Below are 19,857 nucleotides of genomic sequence, written 5' to 3' on the forward strand. Positions count from 1 at the left end.
CACCTTTCAATTTATGTCTCACAAATCTCATATGCTTAGTTTTTATGTATTTATCAGCATATTATTCTCCTTTGCCCAAATGGTCAATTTGGTCAAGTTATTTTGCAGACATGGTATTATTTTACCCAATTTCAGGTCATCTGCATATAGACTGTAGAACACCTCAGCTGAAAAAGTTAGGTCTGAAAGATACAATCTAAACAAGTAAGGACCTAGGACAGAGCCCTGTGGGACACCCTGAGTGTAACCAAGAATTTCACCTATCCAGTTGCTGTATGATACTTCCCATGTTCAATTTCTAAGCCATGCAGCTATCCATCTTATCAATAGTACATCAATACTTAGTTGTAATAATTTATTGATCAGTGTTTTGTGTATGATCCTGTCAAATACTGAAATTAAATTTATATAAACTACATCACAGAACAATTTTTCATCCATAGCTGTTATTATATTGTTATAGAACATCATGTTACAGGTAGTAATAGATATGTTTTCACATATGCATGCTGATATATGGTTTCAAGTCCCAAACTATCCAGTTCTGGCAATAACTTATTCAATATTACCTTCTCCATTATTTTTCTACAACATGAAAGTAGACTTAAAGGTCTGTATGACTCTGGGTTTGTCCTACTCCCCTTCCCCTTAAAGACAGATTTAATAAGTGCATGTCTCCAATCCTGAGGAATCCCCCCATATTTTTATGACCTAGTGAATAAAAGATATGATGGTACTGTAAGTTCTTGCTGAAGTGTTCTCAGGTCATTGTTACTAATTCCATCTCTTCCCTGTGATTTCTTTGGATCTAGTTTGCGCAGTTCTTTTTCAATATAATCTAATTTGATTCCAGTATCTGGAGTTACCTGGATGTCACTCTGACAACTTATCACCCCTTTTGTGGAGCCAAACTGTTTTGCATAAGATTTTGTAAATATATCTACAATATTTCTGAGAATAAATTTTAGAATTTACAAACTGTTTATCAGTTTGTGTGTCTTTACTCCTTCCACATCTTATGTATCTATAAAAAGGTTTCCTATTATGCTCAATATCTTTATATAAATTTTCTTCAAAATTTTCTTGATCTTGTCTCACACTATGCTTAATCTGTTTGTCTAGCTTGTTTATTTCAGTTTTCAAAGTTGTGATTTGACCTCTCTTCCATTTCTTATATTTTTTGTCTCTCACCATAATCAGATATTTTGTTCTTATGGAAATATATCCTCCTGATGTTGTATGCCTAGATCCTGATGTTAAACATTTTTTTTGATTTTTTGCACTCAAACAATTTCTCTTTCAAAACTTTCCACATTCCATATGCAATTTTTCCACCGAACACCTAACTCCAGTTAATTTTTACATAATGACTGTTTTGCTTCCATATAATCTGTAATTAACCTTAAGTGCATTGGCTTAGATTTCAGTTTGGCAGAATTATCAGCAACAAATTGACCTTTATAACCCCATGATCACTGCACATCAATGGTGGCAAGCCTTGACTTGAAGTTACAGTAATTTCTTTGGGAATACAAACAATGTCTAGTATGTTCCGTCCCCTGGTAGGTTTTTTTACAATCTGAAGCAATTGTCATTCCTAAATATACACTGTGAATAATTTCCTTACTAACGTTGTTGAATCAATATTATTCCAGTATGTTTCTGGTAAATTTAAGTCCCCAGCTAATATTATTGCTCCCTCCTGTATTTCAGCCAAGAAACATGTGAATTCCTCTAGGACATCTGCACTTGAATTTGGTATCTATATACTCCAACAATTGTTATATGTTCCAGGGTTGTCTTTATTGTCACAGTTACACAGTCCATAGTATTGGTATTATCACTAAACATGTAACAACCACACATCTCATAGCTATCTTTAATCCCTATCCTAACACCTCCACCTGATTTTTTGTTAGAATGTTTGTTACAGTAAAACATTTATACCATGACAGAACTGGTTTCCAGTCATTGTTCTTTAACCATGTTTCACAAACAATAACATCAATCTTGTGGGAACTTAGCAAATTTTCCAATAAAAAAAACTTTATTATTAATGTTCCTAGCATCAACAACCATCAGAGATGCATCAAATTGTGCTATCTGTGAACTGTTAAATTTTCGACTAGGCAAAAATCCTGCCTAGTGTTTATCAAGCACTGCAAAATATCTGCTGCAAAAATTCTCTTCCCTGATCTTGACAAATGCACACCATCCTGTCTGAACACATGTGCCCCAAACTAGGCTTAGGTGCTCTACATATTTCCATTTTTTAAAAAAGGACTGTTTGACCAGTCTCGAGGTGTACTTGGTGTAATGTAGATGGATACACTTTCATCTTTGGTACTTTCATGCTCATTTTGAGGTGGAAGGTATTTTGGCCCAGCACAGCTGGGGTGATCTCCGTGGCCTTGAACCATGTCTTGGTGACTGCACAGATGTCAGCATCTTCCAAGGTGAGGAGTGTTCACATGGTATATAGTTGTAGTGCTATAGAACGAGCTTTTTCAAGGTAAGCTGCATGTTAGGGACAAGGTTAGGGTTAGCATGCATTACTACGGTGGAGCAGGAGGCAAAGCTGCCCTGCCTACCATATTAATGCACGGTAATACTAACCATGCCCCAGTACTAACGTTTGACTTACCTTACATAACACTGACATTGTTTATGCAAATTTGAAATGAATGCATGACAGGGTTATCTGTAGTACATTTGAAAAGGAAATTTGATTCCTTTATACTGTGTACCATATATATATATATATATATATATATATATAGTTTGGAGATCTCTATAACTTCAAAAGCCATTAAAATGAACCAGTTTATCCTATATTATGGAACCTACAAGGTACTGGTGCACTAATGGCTGTTGTGAGGGCAGTTATTTATTTCTTTCTTAAGTAAAATATACCTTATTGCTTTTCTTATTGTTTGTAAAACTTAAGCCTCAAGAAGTCTCCCTATATTTTACTTTCATTGTGTTCCAGCAGTGAGAACAGAAAGGTCTTTTCCTGGAACTCAGATATACTTCCTTCCATTTGTTTTCATGGATATGCCCTCCAGGGACTTGGAAGGCTCATTACAGTGTGTTCCCCATGCTAACCCATTTGAACAGGTGGTCTAGCCTTCTGAATATATAATTCTTTGAAAAAGGCAAGCATTTACTGAATGGGGAAGGATTCAGCTTATCTGGAAATTTAACAATGATCAGTTTCTTGGAGTTTCTGATTTAGCTGTAGCATTTCTTGTTTGTCCCACAAAAGCACTGTGCAAGCAAGAAAATGTATTTCTAGCATTATGTTCACCTTGAATATGCAGTAGTAGATATGCATGGAGATTAAAATGACACATAACAAAGATGCATGAAAAAGTGACACACAAAATGGTTTGTTTCAAAAGTATTTTTTTAATTAGACACTTCTGTTTTTGCATTTGTGAAGATTTACACTCATTAAAAAACATTTTTCCCATTTTAATAGTCATTTTCCATCATTTATTGTTGCCCTGATCACACAGACCCATGATTTGGTCTAAAATACCTGAATACTATTTTTGTAACTATTAAATACAATAATATGTTAGAAACACTAAACAATTGAATACTAACAAATTGCACTGTATAGTTTTAGAAATGATCAGTGACTGGTATGAAGTAACAAAAGAACAGGAAAAGACAGCAAGTGCCTTGTTAAAAGATAAGGTAGGCATACAGTCATCATTAGTGTGGACAACAGATATCAATAAGGTTATGCCAGGGTATAGTCGTGTTTCAAATGAAAGAAGTTTCTGTGCAAACAAAATCAAGAGAAAAGAATGAATTAACTGAAGTGCATCACATCAATCTTAACAATGAAAAGATACAAAGCAGGGGTGATACCTCATTTTTAGGTGGAAACAGTGGAGCTTGGTGTCTGGGTATAATGAAGAAGTCATGAGGTGGCCCAGTGAGGGTAAGGGAACCGAAAATAAACATCTGATTCATTGGGGGTCACGGGTTGGTATAATGGTTAAGGTGTTTATCTCACAAACTCAAGATAAAGAGTATGATTCTCAACATTGAAAGGAGAAATGGCGAGGTTTAAAATGGCCACCAAGGCAGACAGCCTACTACTTACCTATGAATCTATGAACAGAGTAGAGAAGGGCTAAGGAGAAAGTAAGTAAGTCAAATGGGAGAATTATGGACATATCTAATGGACAGACAGGAAATTAAAAGATAGAAAACAGCCTAAAAATGGTGGAAGAAATGACAGTAATGGGGCGGAGTAATGCTAAATTATGTAATCTTTTTGCCACATAGTTTAAAAGGAATAGTGGGTGAACGATCAAATATCATGCATGAAAGCCTAAATAAAGGAAGAGATAGAGGAGCAAATGGGGATAACTGTAAAGGACATTGACAGACATACTCTATAATATATGAAACAAATGCAAAAAAGTCAGATTAGTGAGGAAAGCCATCACATAAGAAACAGAAAAGACAGGATCAGAGGGCACTCTAATAAGGCATATAAACTGGATAATCAGTCAGAGCTCAAAATGTTTAGGAGGAGTTAGAGAACAGGCTAATGTAATTTTAGAGCACAGTCCATGAAGGAAACAAAGAAGACTTAGAAAATAACTTAATGGAAAGAGAGGCAGGATTAAATAACAGCAAGCATTTGAATCAATAAAGATTGTGGGATAGTACACAGAGAGGGATTCACTAAAGAGAAAACTTTTTAGCAGGTATGGATGAACCAGGACCATGAAAATATATGATCCTTATTTTCTGACATGTGGAACTGGCATTTGTTGGTTGGTGGCAACTATTTCTTTTGGTAGCTGTGTTTTGTGCAAATCTTCTCATTTCAGGAGTCCCAAAGTGATTTCTGTACTTATGTATGCCCAAGTAAACTACTAACTTTAGGAAAGAACAAGTTGAAAACTAAGGTACATGCTTTCTTGGCAGTGGGCAGAGAAAAGCACACTATTCATTTCATATTCAGTGGTATGGCTCACTTTTTAATTAACCAGTCTTGAGATGCAAGTGCTCATGTACCTTGTCTTCCATGAATAATTGTTTTTGAGGTATTCAGCAGATTAATTTTGGTAGAGGCTTATATTATGAATTTAGAGATGAAAAACAAAAGTCTGTCTTGCATGATGGAAATAGGAATTTGGCGTAGACCTGATGTGTTTCCACCTCTTAGGAATAAATAGCTGAATACATAGCCCTCAGTACACCTTGTAAGGCAACATATGTATGCTTCAAGGAACCATCTGGCTACCTGGGCCTCTCTGCTACTTGTAATCATGGTGTTAATCCCCTTTCAGTAATAACTGGTATAATCCTGAGGCATGTGGGTCATTCAAATTTACAGGGAATCCCCAGTAGTGTTGAGAAATGGCTGGACTCCTGTCATGTACTCTGTTGTGCTCATTTGTCTAAAGTATTTTACCTGCTCCTTTCACATGAATTGTGCTAGGAGAAGTACTCAGAAATGACAGAGTAATTTTCCACAGATAACCTGAATATACGAGACACATAAAGATTTAAGGGAAATATTATTCTTATATTTTTCTTGTTCAGGCAGACAGTTTCAGGACATGCTAATACTGCAAAGGTATTTTGCTGAAAACCACTTTCTGAAATAATGGGATTTGTACTTTCCTCAATGTTAATAATCAAGGAGTCGGTATATTTAAGTTTAGGGTGTGTGGGTATTCCCCCATTTGGGTTGAAAAACATTTTGAACTTAGCTGAAAGTGGTTTTTAAATATTTCATTTTGTGGTACTGTCACTCATTGAGATTGCCATTGGTGATTCAACATGAATCCCCTAAGAATGCAGACTTTGTACATAATTATGAAGGCACAGAGCGATCAACTGAAGAATGACTTTGGTCATTCAAATATGCTAGAATGTGACAGCTGAACCTAAGTGGCTTTCTGTCTTTTCACACCTTTGCCTTTATATTTATCTAGGCTGCTTTTAAAAATTTCTGAAGTCTTTACACATTATTACTACCTCATATCCAAGCATAATCTTATGGAAATTATGCATGTGAAACAGAATCATATTTTGCATTTTGCTACTCATCACAAATGCATTGGACCAACTGAAATTAATGCCGAGTAATGCTATACTAAAGGATCTTGCAAAGCAAATGAAGCAGGCCAAAAACAGTAAGCACACAAATTTCATTGTACTCTAAGTGTACTCCAGCTGTATATCCGCTATATGGTTCAATCTGTAGCAGGTTCAAAAATCCTGATAAAAATATTTATAACAAATCATATGCTCATCTCATAAATTACATCTATTTCCAATGTTTCCCAAAAATAATGAAAGGCAGTCCTTGTCCTGTAAAGTACACATCTACCTTCTTGACAATGAGGAATCATTAGACACCATAAGAAAGCTTGTTACGTTTGTATATGGCCCCAAACAATGAGCATTATATTTTCTTCATACTGACACCAATCCTTTCCTTAGAGATTTTATAGAAAGTAACTGGGACATGTTCACATATGGAGTTTAAAAGTATGTTATTTATGCTTCTTGAATAAGGTATCACTTCACTAGGAGTAAGTTGTCCCCGGGGTGATTAATATGTGCACTCTGCTTTTGGAGTCACATTATAAAAACCCAAGAGACCTAGAACTGCATGAGTAGTTCGATGGAATAAAATAAATAAACTATGACTTCACATGGCAAAATAAACATGAGAGAAGCCAACTATATTTCACTCAATGTTCTAGTCTAAAAGTTATTTGTACCTATCTGAAGTTTTTTTTTTTTGTGATGCTTTTCTGACGTGCTTTGACTCTATCTTTGCTTCCTTCCTTTCCTTGAATAAGCCATCACACTGACTACAGCATATAGGAAAAAGAAAAAATTACAAGAGCTTTACAGACCAGATCAAATGTGGAAGATGGAGGCTCTGAGACAGACAGAATTATTAAATAGTAACCACTATGTGAAATATAAGGAAGGACATTGAAAACTATCTTGGAAAGGACAAAGAATGGAGAGATATTAAAAATTAGCCAGAACAGTGATAAGGAGTATGTGCAACTGATACGGCAATAAAGAGAATGACAGAAAAAAAAAATCAGAGAAGGAAAATGTTTTTTATTTTAGGAACAAATCAGTGACAGCTGGAAATAATATCAGCATAAAGCATTCAGAGCCTTCCTAATGATAATATGGAAGGATAGAAGAAAGAATATGGACTGTTTGCTTTTTTCATGGAGGTGCTGAATGACTCCTGCCTAAAATGGGCATCACTTTGTAAAAATTAGTAACCGATAAAAATATACAATGTGCTGAGTGCAATCTACAGAAGCCAAAAACACAGTGTTAATTTTTCCTTAAGTTATCAATAGCTAAATAAAAATCCTTCTAGACTGGAAAAGTTTTAAAAAAAGTATGTGCAGTATCCATAGAAATACAATCTACAGGCTTCAAGCACTCATTTATTGACACAATTGTTGACAGAATGCTATTTCCTTCAGGGATATACAAACAGTGACATCTTGGGGTTAAAGTGATGGTATGCAGTTAGAGTGCTGAACTGCCATGATCTATCTGAGGACAGAAGTAAATTATTTGGTTTATACTTTCTAGTAGTACAACACTTCTGCAGCCCATAGCTTTAACCAAATCTCGTTGTCAAGTAAACTGTACCTCTATTCTCATGGGATCATTTCTAACTTTGGGAAACAGAATCATGAGTGACCTACCACTGAAAATAACAACAGGCCAAGACTGAAAAAGCCATAGAATTCTACATTACTTCATGTAATAAACAGAGACAAAATGACCATAAAGAAAACAAAGCTGCAACAGAGTCAAAATGACCCTAAAGTAAACAAAGGTGCAATCTGGAATGCCTTACTCCATTGGAAATCATTTTGCTTTTCATGAAAGAAAGCTTATTTTTTAAACATATTAAATATATTCTACATAGAACAGGTCAAGGAAGGCATGCCATACTAAGACAACATATTCTATTTTTTATTACAGAGCTTTTATCCTGCATCATTTATTTAAATATAAGGGGCAGTCTTAAAAACCAAAACAATTAAATAAGATTAATCAGTTGACAGCTACGGGCTCTGTGCATTTTATGGCTACAACATTTTTAAGTCTTTATGTGCTTAATCTTTGCTTCACAGTGCTGTCTTTCATCAGAAACTTTTATTACTATATGACAGACATGGTATCTGTACAGGAAAGAATATGGGTAAGTAAAGTCCATGATACTGACCCATCATGGTGCTGACAATTTTATGTCTCAGTGGTACATTTGCTTTCCTGCAGTATAGTGACACAGATATCAGCAACTTGGATTCCACAGTATTTCTATGAATCCCAACAGAGTGCATCCACTGATTCAAGGAAATCTTAAATAACAGCAAATTATTGTGATGCTACAGAGAGGCCATAGTACAGGAAGAACGAAAATATAAATTATTTTAAATCAGTAAAGGCTTTATAGGGTATTAAAATAAGAATAAACACTAAGCAGGTAAATTCATGACTGTACTGCAACAGCAGCAAGTAAACACTTATATATAAGCAAAAACAATGAAACAGTCATAAAACATATGGCTATAAGAACATAAAATTGATTGATCAATACATGGTAAGCGCTTTCACCACCATCCTGGTGGCTTCATCAGACCATATAAACCACATCAAATCAATGCACTTAATATACTCACAGTTACCACTTCCCAATCATGTTAATTAATTCCACCTTTCATTACTACATTTCAAATCTTTGTCCCTTAATACAATGCACATGTCTCATTCATCGTATCTAAACTACTAAAACGAACTTAAAGGAATATTGCATTAAAACCTCACAATATTAAATCATCCTCATTAATACACTATTTATCAACATCCTAATTACATCAATCTTCAACAAACTGTTTAATAAATCATTTCCCCATTCAGTTATCAAAGAAGATAATCTACTTTGTATTGCACATACTTATCCCACGTCATTTGTGCACATATTTAAATATTTCCATCAGGCATATAAACTGGTGAAATAACAGTGCCATAAAAAAAATGTATTTCACATAGAATCTTCCTTCAATGTTTGTTGTTGGTCTTTTCGTCTTTTCCCGGTTAGGGGCCACCACAGTGGAACTCCGGTCCGCTAATGATTGGCAGTAGATTTTTATGGTGTCGAGTTGCCAGCCCAATGCCCAGCCTTCAGCGTAGGCACGCCCATTCACGCATGTCTTTCGGAGGCCACTCGACCGCGAGGAGGACATGAAGACTCCACACAGAAGGCACTCCAGCCATGAATCGAACAGGAGAACCTTTTGCTGTGAGGCAACAACGCTACTGCTGTACCACCGTGGCTTCTAGAATCTTCCTTCAATACATACCAATACGTGTATATATTCACTTACTGCTGCTATTTCCCTCACTCAGCTTTTAAAAGCAGTGTTATTCCATATTACAGATCCTCGTTTCATGTTAACTTGTATGCATGCTCAAAAGTCATGCATAAAGGTTAACTTAAATGGCAACTCTGTCAAGAACATTTTAAAACATAAAAATGCATTACTGGCACAAAAATAAAAGTAAAACAAATGTCTTGAGTCCCTCTCTTCACCACTAACTAAACATTCACCGACCATACTATTTGCCGAGAGACATTCAAAACATTTTCATTGAATCTAATCCATATGTTTGATATTTCACATCCTCATTTGCATGATAACGTTATACGCATATAAAACACCGTACAAATACCATACGGACTGGCTGAGAAAAACTCTCTACTGGAAATCTTGGTATTAGTATGGGACATCTCTTCATACCAATAATTCCCAATAGTAAAACACAATTGCCATATGGCCTAACTTAAAGGGACATCCTAATAAAACATTAATATAGGACAAAACTTCATACTAATAATTTCCAAGAGTGAGGTGGAATAAAATAATATAAAACATATTACACTGGATTAACGTCTATTAAACAAACATAATACTCAATTCATTCCTTCATAGCATAGTATTCCATATTATGACCAACTATCTACCTATCTATGACCTAATAAATAATTATGTTACTTTATTAAACACACTCATTAAAACCTAACACAAGTAGCAAATAAAACATCTCAGTCTGTGCTTAAACCTGTCCCTATCACTTTATAAAATTTAATAAAATTTATTCTTAAGTTAGTCCATATGAGATTTGATTTATTTTTATTTTTGTGCCAGTAATGTGTTTTTACATTTTAAAATAGCAGCAGTAAGTGGATATATACACATATCTGTATGTAGTGAAGGAAGATTCTATGTGAAATAGATGCTTTTTATGTCACTGTTATGATGATTTCACCAGTTTATATGCCCAATGGAAATATTTAAATATGTGCACAAATGAAGTGGGATAAGTATGTGCAATACAAAGTAGATTATCTACTTTGATAACTGAACGGGGAAATGATTTATTAAACAGTTTGTGGAAGATTGATGTAATTAGGATGTTGATAAATAGTGTATTAATGAGGATGATTTAATATTGTGAGGTTTTAATGCAATATTCCTTTAAGTTCGTTTTAGTAGTTTAGATACGATGAATGAGACATGCGCATTGTATTAAGGGACAAAGATTTGAAATGTAATAATGAAAGGTGGAATTAATTAACATGATTGGGAAGTGGTAACTGTGAGTATATTAAGTGTATTGATTTGATGTGATTTATATAGTCTGATGAAGCCACTGGGATGGTGGTTAAAGTGTTTACCTTGTTTTGATCAATACATTTTATGTTCTTACAGCTGTACATTTTATGACTGTTTTATTGTTTTTGCTTACATACGTGGCTTTATATGGTATGTGTGAGCTGACAAAATGCCACGTTTACCATCAGCAGTGTACTAAGCAATGCCGATGGTACCCAAACTCCCTTGCAATTTTCTGAAACTTGAATCTGCACTACAGAATTTTCTTGAATGCTACATTTAGATTCATAAAGTATCTTAACAGCAAGAGGTGCCTAGGTTCTCCACCCCTACTTAAAAGTGAATACTTCTTAGAAGATGTATTTTTTTATCTCTTATGATTTAGGACTATATATGGTTCTACCTTTCTCTTACCTTAATGGACTGCCATAGCTAGTTATACCAGAGGGGGTGAATGGACACTCTAAATTGACCATAGGTGAGAGTGTGTGTGTGAGTGAGTGGTACGAATGAACTACCACTGTAGGGCTAGCCACCTGGTGGTGTAAACCTTGGCTCAAGATGATTGCCACTGCTGAAGTGACACCCTGACCCCATGTGCAAAATGAGAAAAGGGGTTGAGGATGGATGGATAAACAACTTAGAATACAGTTAAGAACTGCATCTTACTATTTCATCTCGCTTTCTGGTGTAGTTGAAGATTTCTGAATGAATGCCGACTTTGATATACATGACTTTGTAAACCATGTTCCACAACAGTATTCCTCCTTACAAAACTGGAGCACTGCAGTTACACAGCAGTTTCATGCTGGATAATAACAATTGGTGTGCATAATTAGTATCCACCCATAGCACAGTCTGTCAGCTAACACAGAGATATAAGGCCCTGAGCTATTGATAAGCTGATTTCTGTAGTCAGGAGTACAGGGATTGTTTCCTTTTACCTTCATTTGTCTGTTGGTGTGAATCTACGCATGTCACTTAACCAGAAAGTACTCTGGGTCATCACTGAAAAGGGCATATGTGTCTAATGGACTTAGCTGGTTAACAAATAAAATAAAAATGATTATATATATATATATATATATATATATATATATATATATATATATATGAAGAAGAGCAGTGCCTCTTTAATTATCACCCAGTGTTCAGAAACATTTATCCCTGATGCCGTATGCACAAACATGAACTACGAACTGTGTTCAATAAAACTGTCCCTCTACTGCCTGAACTATTCTTTGCATATTAAGGTGTTAAAAATATGATAAAAGTTTTGCTAACTGGCTTGAATGAATGGCTTACTTTACTGGTACCTGTTCATTTATGTATAGGTTATCTATCCGGTGGAATGGATTATACAGTGTTTGAACTGTATTCCTTCTGTAACAAGTGCACAAAACAGCATTTTGCTATATATTGCAAAAATGCACACTGTATATTTTGGTTTCAGTAGAAGCAAATATTTATTAGCATTTATTGGCTCTAAAAGTATTAGACACTAAATAAAATATAATACTTACTCACTGCTAAGGACTTAGAATGGCTTTCGAAAAGCACAACACGAATGTATAGATATGCCCCAAAAGGGTTTTGTTCCTCACATGCATGCCTAGTACATCCCTTTCTCTCTATATTACAAAGTATTTACCATGCTACATGAAAAAGGAAAGGCCCAGGGATGACTTTAGTCTGTAAACCAGAATTCAGAGATTGCCTTGACTTTCTTTCCTTAAGCTGACAGCTCACTATCCTTAGGAACAAACATAATTGCACTGTCTTCTGGCTTCCTTAATGAAGAATTGTAAACTGGTAAAAAAATTGTTACGTTTCATATTTTTTTAAATATGCAGAATTTTGAGCAACCCTCTAACATAACAGAACACTAGATTTACAGCTTCTGTGTTTATTTAATTTTTCATTTATTCTGTTATGCTAATGCTGGTGTAATAAATACTGCCCTACAGAAGAAATTTTAACAGATTTCAAATATAGCTGACAATCCCCTGCTAACCAAATGCAAGGTTGTTCCCTATGGTTCTTTTAGATGATCTACCTCAGTCTACAACAAATCCTGCAAAAACAAATATTATTTTAGTGAATAATAAATGCTGGGGCATTATACTTGTGACAGTACATCTTCAGGTGAACAGCTGTTACTTAGTTAAGAGATTCTTAACATGTGCTCTGACCTAGAGAAAATGTTTATGGAAAACAAAGCAGGGATTAGTTAATCTCCTTGAACCTCACAGTTACCTCTAGCATGATACCTGGTTAGGGTTTATTGCATTAGGTTTGGTAAATAATATTTTGAGAGCATGTTAGCTATTGGATATTTTACGCATGCGTCCTGTGATATTATTATGCATGAATCCTGTGATATTATTATGAGACATAGCTAAGTGGTTTAACCATATGACATGTTAATAGTTACACACTGAAATACTTTGTCATGAGCGATAAGTGCTAGCAAATGAGATTACAAGTCTGCAATTGCAGATTCAAGACGTGAATGGCTGCATTAGCCTTATGGATTCTCTTACTTTGAAGCTGAAAAATCCTTATAACTTTTGGAAATGAGCTAAGATAGAATACAACTAAATTTTCTTGGGATCCCTAAAATGTTGCATTTCTTCTACTTTTGAGATTCAAAATGTGATGTCATTGCAGAGTAACATACCCCTGGAGTGCGTTATTGCTTAAACATTTTAGGACAACAGAAAACAAATAACCTTGCTACACACTAGGCTGCATGGATTGTAACTGATCAACATTTTTTTTTTAGATTTTAGTGTTAAATTTACTCCTGTTCAATGTATTTGTCTACTGCTCTGGAGTTTGAAAGCATGCAACTGTTTCAGCTCTGCTGATATCTTCTGACTTTGAGAATGTGGACATATGGACTAGCAAAGAACAGATATTGTGTTACCTGTGGAGGTCCTTTGAATGCAACCAAAGGAGCAATGGTTCCTTGCAAGGAAGACTTAAGGGCAAGGTGGCTTGCAATATAAAGGTATGTTTCATTACAAAGTGGGATACACAAAGCTCACTTGCCATGTAAATGACAGACTAGAGTTTAGAGTTTCCTTCAGCCACACTGGATTAACCTTTTATCAGATTTATGAATTACAGTGCCACAGTGGCACAGAGACTTACAGACAGGTAAGCATATTACATTACAGTGCCCTTTTTGGAGAGGGGGTGAGTGTCTTTACCTTGAGAGCTGTATGTAGTAACAGCAATGAATATTAAAGGCAAAACTGTTAAAATGCCAGTGGTGCCATAACATAGTCATTCTAATTTTCTATATAATGCCAAAAAATAGATTGAAGGAGCAGATAAGGTCCACTTTGCCCACCAAATAAGTTCCCCCACAGCTTGCTGCCTTAATGTTTTCTGCTAGAACTCCCTTTCACCTGTGCACTGTTTCCCAATAATTTTCCACTAATTTATTAATTTCCTGTTGCAATAGGCTGGCTGTTTCATCAATTTTCTGTGGCTCACTATCTCAATTACAGAGGCCAAACCTGCAAAAATTTAAATTGTGAAAAAGGAACACTTTAGAAATGTAGTTTTACAGGATGAAATGCTCTCCTATACTGTCTTACATCCTGAGCTTTTGAATATAGTACATCTAAGACTGATGCAACTTGTAAGAGGGGAAATCACTTATTTTTTACGATTCAGGACTCACGATGGAACAAATCTGGACTATAATGAACCACATGCTTTAGAATCACAAACTGGTTCTCACTGTAATCTGGACTCACATTCTCTGGCTCAGGTTTTGTCTTTCTGAAGGGTTAGTTTATGCTTCTAATTCTTTGAAATTATATTTTATAATGGACAGTGAAGCCTGCAATCACAACTTTTAAGATTTCTGTCCAACTTTACAACAAAGATTGCTTATGAATTTGTGTGTGTGTGTGTGTGTGTGTGTGTGTGTGTGTGTGTGTGTGTGTGTGTGTGTGTGTGTGTGTGTGTGTGTGTGTGTGTGTATGTGTGTGTGTGTGTGTGTGTGTGTGTGTGTGTGTGTGTGTGTGTGTGTGTGTGTATGTGTGAAAACTGCTTCAATGGTAACTTACTGTTATGTCTTACAATCCTGAGATAATGCTGAGCCAATGATAATCAGATATGTTTAAAATAAGCAGAAAATGGGAGAACAGTTTGTTCCAAATATATTAAAATATTTCTTAATGGCTATTATAAACAACATGTGAATGCAGACAATAATAAAGTAGATTCCTAGGCCTACCCTACGTGTGTTGTTTCCCTTCTTTTGCAAAGTAGGTTCGTGGGTACTGGGAACTTAAATATTTGCCACAGTGTTGATCACTGAGTTATAATAACTGGAAATTCCTCTTTACTGACAGGTAAGGTTTCAAACTTCTTTTGCTATATTAAATTGCATACAACACCAACATAGACTTAAGTAGATGAGTGAAGGTGTTTTTTGTACATTGGAAGTTCAGTGACTTCTCAAATCAAGGATTTCATAAGATGTCCTAGATAGTAGATAGTAAACATTGTCAGCCATTGAAAGTATTTACCTAAATGAAAGACAATAAATAACTAAAAATGCAGACTTCAGTCAAAAGACTGTTATATAATACTTTCTAGAAAGGTCATCTCAGTATAGAACACCACCACCCCCCTTATTCCTTTAGAATTCTGTTACTTTTATTCACTCCTCCTTAAGCCATCTTTATGAACCAAAACCACACAGGTTAGTCTAATATTGAGGCTTTCCAGTTACTAAGCATACCAGCATCCCACTGGTATTGATGTGTTTAATATCTACTGGTGTATGGGCAGCTTCTACCTCTTGCCAGAGGTGTAGCTAGCTCTGGCACCCAGTGCTGCCACCTGAGCTGGTGCCCTTCTGCCCTCTAGCCTTTAACTTTAAGATGTGGAGAAAAAAAACTCATTTAAAATGAAGCAAGCAATTCCTGCAGTTCACAGCACACACAGAGTGCTGTAGCATTTCAGTTCAAACATAAAATACAGTACTGGCATTTGAACACTTTGCACTGGGTTCACACAACCATAGTTTTGCCTCTGCCTTCTAATAATACTAAGCAACTGACACCCATCAGCACACTGGCTTGGAACATGAGGGTCAAACATAGCCTAAAAGCAAACATTGGAAAATAATGTTGCATTGGTGCATCCTTGCATACTTCTTCAGCAATCTGTGCTAATTCAACAGATCCATTATGAACAGACCAGTGTAATAATTTCTAGTATAGCTGAAACTGAAACTGGTTCATATTAATTTACAGTCCCCTAGAAAGCTGTGTAGATTTCTGTAAAATAAGTTTGCTAAACCCAGACCTTGTTTAAAACATTTTATCTCTGAAATGCAATATGCTCCAGGCATATCTTTATCTAGGAAACACTGTTTGCTGCTGGTGATGAAAATAGAAAGTTCTAGAAATGAAAATAAGGATATGGTGAGCCAGGTACCAGTTCTGTACAGCACTCTTACTCGGAGTTATAACACACAAAGGGAGTTAACCAGTCATAATACTAATGAGATCTAACTCTACAACTCAAAGCCATTATGGAGTTATTTGAGTTTACCTGGCAATATATTGCACTGTATAAAGGAAGTAAATGGATGATGTGTACACATTAGAATTAAAAGGGATAATGGTTTTGATAACAGATTTGACTGTTATTACATTTTTGTTGCACTTCAAAACACTGACGAAAGTATTAGACTAATAGGCATCAGACATTTGGATGGCTTACTAGAACCTTTCACAATTCTGCAGTATTTTGCTGGTTGTCATATTTCACACAGAGTCCTCTCATTAACCACAATGTTTCAGACTGGTTTGTAACTTAATGGTGCAACTATAATTAACAGCATATTCCAAAATGCTAATAGAGACAAAATTACTGGTGGGAAGAACAAACTTGAAAATAAGAACATATTTTAACTTGTTGTAGATTCAGATTAAAGTTAAAAACAAAAACAAACAAAAAGTCTGATAGTAGCCTTTACCTCCTTCCCAAATAACGGATAAATAAACTCCTCCCAGCAACAACACACGTGCACTAAATAATAAAAAAGTTGCTTTACCCTTAGAAATATTTTAACAAAAGTATAAAATGAATGCCAGTTGTCAAACATTGAAATCCATTTTTTTTCAACAGAAAAGTAAAGAGTTATTTCAACATAAAGAAAATAGTTACACAGTCACTCAGTCTTCCTCGTTGTTAAATCTGGTAGCCTATCTTGCATTTTACTATATAATGCACTATTGGCAACATGTTGTGCTTTACAAACAATGGGTTTGAATGAATACAGGTGTTGAGACTAGCAAAGGAACATACTGACCTCAGAAACATTCTGAGATCATATGACTGGATTGAAGTACTAAGAGAATTCATCAAGTCTTTATTCACAAAATTTACTACATCTTGTGAAATTATAGCTGATTATTTTCATAAAATATAATATACATGTAGTTTCTGAACAAAGTATTGCTCTTACTGAAGCACAGTAGATGCTCCGGTAAGTAGACGTGAGGTTATACGCCTTTCAAAAGTTTCAGCAGTCTAATCATAGTCTTTCTTTGGAACTTGTCTCCAGTGCCATCTGTTTTCTGAAGAACAAATACAGAAAGAAGCAGCTCTGCTAACCAAATTATATTAACTTACTGGTCCGTCTCTGCCTCTTCATAGGAAAAACTAGGAAGAGTTAGTAGGTCCCTCTTTGGAGCTGTAGAAGCAGAAGTGTCTGGAACTAATGTATCTCCAAGGTCTGCAGAATCCTTGGAGTCACAAGATGCAGCCCGCCGCCTTAAGCAAGTGTCCACACTAGGAGAAGAACGTCCATGTGGTCCTATAGGCAGTAAGTCCTGCCCATCTGGTGGGTCAATGGATATACATGGGGGGCTCATCTTCTTCTTTTGTCGAGATGCCTGCAAAGTTTCCATTTCACTCAGTACTTGGCTAATGAAGCCTGAAGAACTTGAGGTTGAATGGTGCTGTGGGCTATTATCTACAGAAGAACAAATTTCTATTGAATGTCTCCTAGGATCATCCAGCCATGAAGATGGTTTAGCCAAAAGGCCTTGGGTGTCAACACTGTAAAATTTTTTGAGGTCCTTTAAGGCAAAGGGACTCACATTGCTTGGATGTCTTCTAAGGGTAGAGGAATGGAAAGATGAATAACCACTATAGTCTGAAGATGCTCCAGAGCTGAATGTCTCCTTGAAACTGTTGATCCGTGAAACTTCCTGATCTGCTGGATCTGTAGATAAATCTTGGAAATGATTTCTGGTTCCAGCAGGAGGATAATTTTTAACATTGTACTGGTTATGGGAATGTTTTTGAGTGTAAACACTTGATCGACTGCATTTAGGAGACTCATTCGGTGTTGATGGCAGTAAATTGACAGATGGTTGTGATTCTTCTGGCAGGTTTGTGAAAGAGCCATCTGCAGCGTGCAGCTGAATACTCTCTCTGCTTTCAGTACAAAGGGTATCCAAGGAGTCGTTCCTTATTGCCACCTGCAAAAATGGTCAGGAATGGGGAATAGGAATAATAAACATGCAAATTAAGGTTAGAATAACCTTTTTTGATTAGTATGAAGCAATGTTCCTCATATGAGTCAGAATCAAAGAACAAGAAAAGAAGTACTCAGCCTGTATGCAAATATGCTGTTTGATTTAGAGAACAAAATGTCATTAGTAGTTACTATTTATGTGACAACTTAAAGACAGATAAACATTTGAATCAAATTTACTGAGACTTTAATGCAGTTTGTGAGTCTAAAACAAGTGTCAACGTGTACAGTGCTTTTTCCTCACTTTATTAGTTAGATAACTGCATTATTTTAAGATACATTAGGCTAAGAATAAAATGCTTGTATCAATATTTATGATACATCATGATGTCTTTTGCTTATAAATTTGATTTGTGCATGATGCTGTCTCTTAGTTACACTGTCAACAAACTGTCTTCTCCACCAGTAGACATCCATGTGAGACATAAGGTTAGGTTAAACTTCATACCACTTTAAGGTCAAACATTGCTCTGAGAATCTGGTGACTGTCCTGTTTAATGTCATTCATGCTAATAGCATGGGAGACAGTAGAATATTGGGATGCAAATACTGTCATAAGCTTGGCAGTCTCTTTTGGGGCACAGCAGGGGAGATAATGTATAAAACTGTTGCACCACATATCTCAGAAAGCACCAGTGAATGAAATAAAAAAGAAGAAGAAAGAAAGAAAGTGGTCTATGGACATGTTTTCCAGTGTAATCACTAAAAAAAAAAAAAAAACAGAACACAAAACAAAAGATAGAAGCCAGGCAGAAATCTAGAAGTTATATTAGTTAAGGTGATGGGGTAGGGTTCATCTCTCTATGACACATGAGAACACTATATTCACTCAAAAACTATATATACACATTTTGATAGTATTAATGTTATTGTTCAAACAAAATAATTCAAATTCAGTATAGAAAATGTAACGTTCTACTAAGCACAGAGAATTAAGGGTATGAGCGGTTAACAATCTGCTTTTGTAGTACAGGCTTTGATTCTATCAGATTTAATTTGCCTGCTGTATAACCTTGAGTAAGCAACTTAATGAGACAGCACTTTGGGGCAATTTGGAATTTGTACATGGTCTCTTGAGATGCATACCTAGTAATTACCTATGAACACAATGCTACTTTTTGTGCTGTTAGTAAAAACATTACCAGATCTGCCTAGTAACGCTAACTACACCTTTTTTATAGCCATGTCTGAATTCTGTCTCATAGTAAAAGGAACATAGAAGAATATGTGATATTCAGCTTACTAAGGAATTAAAATGCCAAAATCTCTCAAGATGTTTAAGCAGGGGACCAGGCATAACAAGATGGGACAAATCTGAACTATGAAGGACCACATGCTTCACAATCACAAACTGGCTCCCACTGTAATCTGGACTCATATTCTCTCAGCTTTTGTCTTTCTGAAGGGTAAGTTTATGCTTCTAATTTTACTACTGTCTCATTCATAGCATAGCATAGCATTGAAATTATACTTTATAACAGACGGTGAAGCCTGCTATCACAGCTTTTAAGATTTCTGTCCAACTTTACTTTAAATATTGCCTATGAACTTTGTGTGTGTGTGTGTGTG

At 35.6% G+C, this 19,857-nt stretch overlaps 1 protein-coding gene across 3 annotated transcripts in view; it reads right to left on the reverse strand.

The window, feature by feature from the left end:
* Positions 1 to 14,729: 14,729 nt before the first annotated feature.
* LOC122817286 (voltage-dependent T-type calcium channel subunit alpha-1G-like) overlaps positions 14,730 to 19,857 on the reverse strand; it is a 1,023,270-nt gene continuing 1,018,142 nt past the window's right edge. For 2 of the 3 annotated variants that reach the window (XM_044090511.1, XM_044090510.1), the window contains one exon: positions 14,730 to 18,232. In XM_044090511.1, the coding sequence (XP_043946446.1) occupies positions 17,375 to 18,232 (858 nt within the window). In that variant the 3' untranslated portion in view covers positions 14,730 to 17,374. The remainder of the gene's footprint in view (positions 18,233 to 19,857) is intronic. The other variant, XM_044090512.1, reaches the window with a different exon arrangement.

This window comes from Protopterus annectens, chromosome 12.part0 (assembly GCF_019279795.1).
Source record: "Protopterus annectens isolate FY-2018-M chromosome 12.part0, PAN1.0, whole genome shotgun sequence".
NCBI lineage: Eukaryota > Metazoa > Chordata > Ceratodontiformes > Protopteridae > Protopterus > Protopterus annectens.